At 43.0% G+C, this 6,000-nt stretch overlaps 1 protein-coding gene across 1 annotated transcript in view; it reads right to left on the bottom strand.

Annotated features, from left to right (window-relative positions):
- RIOK3 (RIO kinase 3) overlaps positions 1–6,000 on the bottom strand; it is a 28,343-nt gene continuing 22,343 nt past the window's right edge. The window contains exons 10-13 of the mRNA XM_056138242.1: positions 4,641–4,721; positions 4,459–4,548; positions 3,848–3,955; positions 1–1,842 (exon numbers count right to left, since the gene is read on the bottom strand). Of these exons, the coding sequence (XP_055994217.1) occupies positions 1,732–1,842; positions 3,848–3,955; positions 4,459–4,548; positions 4,641–4,721 (390 nt within the window). The 3' untranslated portion in view covers positions 1–1,731. The remainder of the gene's footprint in view (positions 1,843–3,847; positions 3,956–4,458; positions 4,549–4,640; positions 4,722–6,000) is intronic.

Below are 6,000 nucleotides of genomic sequence, written 5' to 3'. Positions count from 1 at the left end.
TGATCTCTTCATTTTTAATGCCTTAAAAACACACAGCACACTCCAAGAATGCCACACAGTAAGGTTTTGTTTGTTGTTCTTTGTCAAAAAGATTATGTCAGAAAATGAAACAATGTCAGAAAACGTTTTAAATGGCTAATGATTTAAAAACCGATCTCTCTGAAACTTCTGTAAAGGTAAAAATCTCCGTATCTTAGAGCATAAACACTTCAGATATGTAATGAGGAGCTAATCAAAACCACACACCTCTGTAATACAAAGTTACATAACAGGAACAAAAGTTAAAATGTTTTAGAAAGAAAATATTTGGTACTTTACAATAATGCTAACAGAAAAACTTTCAAATGCAAACGATATTTAGATTTTTATTTTCTATTACAGACAGAAAGCTTGGGTCTTGACTGGTTCCAATCTGACTGCAGTATGAGGAAGATTCTGTTATTTAATAAGCTTCTGTTAGTACAAAATCAATGAATGTTTCCAATCTACCTTTAAAATGTGTCATGTAGTCAGTATTTAAAATGATCAAACTAAAGCCACACAGTTCAAATCTGTTGGTCAATTTGGTTCCTGAGTTGTTTTTAACATACTTTTCATCATTTGATTACATAAATCTCTAAATCGCTTGTTGCCTATCCCTTAATCAGTGACTGTAATAGTGTAAATAAAATGTAAACTGAACTTTATTTCACTGACTTCATTAAAAAATGTCATACATGGTTAATCTTATTTTCTGCCCATCCAGATAATTTACGTTTTTATTGTAAAACAGAACAACTTCACCATGAGTTACATCCCAGTAATTTCACCTAAGTGTAGAAAAGCTGAAAGTTAAAATGTAAAAATTTCGATAGTTAAGAAGCTCTTACATGTTTACTCTTTTAGAAGCCTATGATGCCCTTTCTCAGCTAGGAGTATGGAAAAGCAACACCCAGTCATAGTTACTGTGCGCCAATAAAGTATTCTGCTATGTCTACTTCCAGCTGGCACTCTGAAACCACACTTGCTCTTTAATTAAACAAACAAATAAAAATGCAGGGTGGGAGGTGGTAGTTGTGGCCTTATCAAGCAGTGCTCACAAGCCACTCCCATCTTTGTGCTTGGGAAGTGCTCCTGGCAGTGCTCCGGGGGCCTTGTAGTGCCAGGGATCAAACTGGAGCTGGCCCATGTGCAAGGCAAGTGCCTGACCCCTGTGCTCTAGCTCCAGCCCATACTTGCATTCACAATATCAACTAAAAGAACTAAGTTTTCTTTAGAATTGGGGCCTGGATAAAGATCTAGAAAACAACTGAAATGGGCTAACTTTAGGCCAATAAAGCATCAGAGGAAACCGCAAGGCAAATCCAGGGTGGAGAAATAGCAAGAAGGTTGTCATAAAAACCTCCCTTGTAAACACATCTCTCCATTCCTCCCAGGTTTGAAAAGGTTGCCTAAGTTTCAAAAATTCCCACCAGCAGATATTATGCTATATATCCTATAAAATCGTCTCTACTTCAGCTAGAATGCTTGTCCTTGTTAAAGAATATTATCCTGTTGGTCAGATGAGAGGTAGTGACATTTTATTCTCTCAATGCTGAGCTAAAAATCCCACACATCTGGCTTATCTGGGGGGAAAAGCACAGAAGCACCATTGTACACTCCTCCTGTTTGGTATTTTAAGTCCCCCATAATTCATTTGCCACTGGCAGCCGACAGTCCCCGCTGTCTGAACATTGAGAGCAATAGGTCTTGCTATTCAGAAACTTCCAACACTGGTGGACCGCCCTCATCTCTCAGAAATGAAGCAGCCTTCCTCCCGTTCTTCTGAACATGATCTTCGTTCATTTTCTCCAAAGTTTCGATCTACAAAACACATTGAGCCTGTCTGTCAAAAACGATTCCACAGAAACCATGCTTTGGCTTGAGTCACACTTTGAACTCTTTTTCAGGGTGGGGTGGAGGGGAAATGCCAAATGAAGGGGAAGTACCAGGAACCAAGCCCAGGACATCACAAAAATGAGGAACAAACTCTATGGAGATCTGCACCCCTCGTCTCTGTATTAGAAGTTTATTAGCCTCTGTATTAGAACTTTATTTTTTTTTGAGGGGGGGTGGAGTGGGGGTCAGGGGCTCAGCGGGTAATGCTGGGGGCTATCCCTGTGCTGCACAGGGATAGATCCTAGAGCTACTGTGTGCAAAGCATTTGTTCCAGCCAGTTGAGCCACCTCCCAGGCTCCTCGATTTTCACTCTTAAAATATGGTCATTCCTGATGATGATGCTGGCCTTGAATTAGAACATGTGTGTGTGTGCGCACGCTGGCCTTGAATTAGAACATGTGTGTGTGTGCGCACGCGTGTGCGTGTGTTTATAGATGTTTTCATATTTATATTTCTAGGTTCATATTTATAGACATGTTTTGTATTTGACTATGTTACCAGAGTCAGTGTCTAGTGTCCTTAACGAGCAGGGAACTAGAATCAGGCATGACTTTCCTGTATAAAGCTTTCATGGAATAGGAAAGAGAAAAACCCATTGCTCATTCAACAACAATATCAAGAACTGCACTGAACTGCAGGCTGAGCTTACCACTTTCCTATTAACTTCTTCTCAGGCCTTAGGCTTCAGAATTGCCTGACCAAATTCAAGTCCTCTGGGGTCTGCACTCATGTTCTCTGCTTTGACATTTTGTTAGAAAGAATAGCTATTGTTTCACTTAGTTTGCATTTGGGGCTGTGGTGGTTGGGGGAAGCAATCTGAATGGTGTTCAGCGCTGTCAACCCAGGTGCCTTAACCCCTGAACTATCTCTCAGGTCCTTTCTGTTCAATTTTTGTTGTAGTTTTTGTTTTCAGGCGAGAGCTGGTGGTACTCAGCTTGGGGGACATGGAGTAGCCTGGATTGTACCCAGGGCCCCCACACCACATGCACTGCAGTTACCCCCACTCTTGGGGCTCAGTTTCCTAAATCTCTGTGTGCCTATGCGTGCACACATGTGTGTGCGCGTGCATGCGTGCGTGTGTGTGTGTGCACGTGTGTGTATGTGTGTGTGTGTGTGTTGCTGACAAGCAAATGCAAAGCATGTGTTTTAGAGTTGGGCCTTTTGTGATTTCTGGTACAGTTTTTATAGGGATCCCACCACCAGAGTGTCGGGGACATGGTCACTCCGGGTGACTTTGAGCTGAGGTTTCAGGCACTTAGGTCTAGCTATGTGTGGGCACCAGCAGGGCTACACCTTGGTACTGGAGGCTGATGACAGATATACTGCTGGGGACATATTCAGGTTGAGCCATATGCCCAGCCCCTTGCTTCTGTTCAATTTAAAGAAATTCTCTCTCAAAGTTTCTTTTCTTCTTCCCTTCTACTCTTTCCTCCTCTTCCCACATCTGATAATGCTCAGGGGTTACTCCTGACTCTGTGCAAGGGGGTCCTTCCTGGAAGTGCTCAGGGACTATTGGGTATTGGGAACAGAACCAGGGTCAGACACAGGCAAGGCAAGCACCTTGCCTTTCCTGTACTCTGTCAGACCCAGTTCTCCAGGAATTTTCTTTGAATGGTTCTATTGATGACTATTGAAATAACTGGGAATTTCTAAGAATGGCTACATTTAACTTCTATGGTTAGTTAAAGGCAGGAACTAGATACAGTTGATTTTTCTATCACCCAGTGCTTATCAATTTCTGCAATCATAAAATAATTAGGAGTAATAGGAGTTCACAAGGTATAAATCCTTAGAGACTGTTTAGGTGGAAGATTATTCAAGGATCTGAGCCTGAAAAGGGGGGAAAAAAATCTCCAGAAAAAAAAAAAACCTCCACAGGATACCCACTCTTTCCAGTTTGCCACAGCAGCAAGGGCCAGGCCACACTTACCTCAGCCAGGAAATCAGCTTCATTATCTGCTGAGATGTGAAGGCCTGAAACAGCATTGAAGAGCTCTCGTTCATTCAGGGCTTCCTTTACTCCTCCTTTCTGGAAAAACTAGTAGAGAAATAAAAGAAGGCCAATAAGAAAGAGTAAAGAGGTTTTCTTCAGAAACTGAAGGCAGAACTATCTCCTTGTAAGACTATACCAATTATTGCTACCACATTTTCTTTTTTGGTTTTGGAACCACACCTGGCTGTACTATCTCTCCAGCCAGGACTACTATTTTAATGCTAGTCACAAAGGCAATAAGCATGCAGACATACCACATGCCAGTTTCTCTTGAAGCTCTTTGTATATTTTAAATATTGATTGTTTAAATATTTGGAATCAAATAAGCAGATTCTGCTGGAAATTTAACAACCTAAATATAAGATATGTAACCACATTCTAGTTGAAAATTAAATCTGACATTTGATTTAGGTATCATGATCTTGACAGCAGTCAGTTGCAAGGATGTTATATCTCTAAGAACATACTCATTTGTCTCAGGAGCACTGTGCAAATCTTTCACTCTGTCATATCCCGTTGAAAAACAACCTATTAATCCACATGCCTACCTGTGAAACATTTCTACAGTCACGGAACAAGAACTCCAGGCCATGAGGATGGGTTGGTTCTACAGACTGACTGACATCGATCAACCAGACCTGTGGAGAAACAGAGTATCAAGTGGTTTCCCTGTATTCAGTGATGTGCACCAACTTATTTAATCCAAACACTCACAAGATATGATCCTCACCTTCCCAGCATGCCACAGCATGTTATACTCACTGAGGTCAGCATGTACAAGTGTACACTCCTTATATAACTGCTGCATCAGCTGGAAGACACAAAGAATACACTTAGGAGAGGATGAAACACCCGTGCAACTTGCACCTGAAATGTCAGTATCACTCTTTTCCCGAAAAGCAGATGTAGGCTAAACACTTGCTTCCTCCGTGCACCTTGGAATGAGTTCGTTTGACGGGAGAATAGGGGCACAGAGAAACAAAAGAGGAATAAGCATGTGACTCTTCACTTCCTGTGAAGGAACAGAAGCCAAGGGAAAGATAGTGGCTATGCTGATGTGACTAATGGGCCAAAGGAACCCTGAGCAGGCTTATTCTTCTGAAGGGTGCAAATACCCCATTACGATCTCTACGAAGTGTATATAATTCCCAGGTAAAAACTACTTCCTGAGCAATACAGTGGGAAAGAAACAGTCTAAATGAAATGGTGCGCATACATACATGGGGAGGGAGTTCCCACACAGTGCTCAGGGGGCCCAAAGGGCCACTTCCCAGCAGCTCTTGGCCAACCAAGCAGCATTTCAGCATGAGGCCCGAGGTGCTGCTCAAGTATGGCAGCGCCAAGGCCGCACTGTGAGACCTTCAGGTCACCACGTGGTCCTGGGGATGGGACTGGAATTGGCCGCATCAAGGCATGTGCCTTAACTGGGTACAATCTCTCTAGTCCCTTATATTCATAATTAATTGTGACACCTTGCGTTAGTAGAGAAATAAACATATATGCTCTGTCTCCTGCTCCACAAAGATCCAAAGAGAAAAGGAACATCACCACTTCATTTCTTCCCCAGCCACCCCAATGCCATCACGGTCATCACAGTCCTCCCGTTGTTCATCAATTTGCTCGAGCGGGCCCAGTAACGTCTCCGTCATGAGACCTGTTACTGTGTCTGGCATATCGAGTACGTCACGGGGAGCTTGCCAGGCTCTGCCGTGCGGGCGAGATACTCTCGGTAGCTTGCCGGGCTCTCTGAGAGGGGCGGAAGAATCGAACTCGGGATGGCCATGTTGACCGCTTGTAAGGCTATCACTCCAGCTCAGTGCCATAAGACACCAGAAAAGTAGGATTCTTCATAATGGAATCAGGTGAAGTAAAACTGTCTCTCTAGCTGTACCATACAAAACTAATTTGGGGGAGGAGGGGTGGCCAAAGACATAATACAGGAGGTAGGTCCTTGCTTTGCATGCAACTCACCCTGATTCAAACCCTTAGTACCACATATGATCTCCTGAGGATCACATACAATACCACTAGGAGTAACCCTTGAGCTCACAGTCAGGAGTTAAATGCTAAGCGCCAAAGGTGCTGCTCCC

Source organism: Sorex fumeus, unplaced genomic scaffold, assembly GCF_029834395.1.
Source record: "Sorex fumeus unplaced genomic scaffold, SorFum_2.1 ptg000128l, whole genome shotgun sequence".
NCBI classification, from domain to species: Eukaryota; Metazoa; Chordata; class Mammalia; order Eulipotyphla; family Soricidae; genus Sorex; species Sorex fumeus.
The sequence above is the reverse complement of the archived record's forward strand: the minus strand, read 5'-3'. Positions and strand labels throughout refer to the sequence as shown.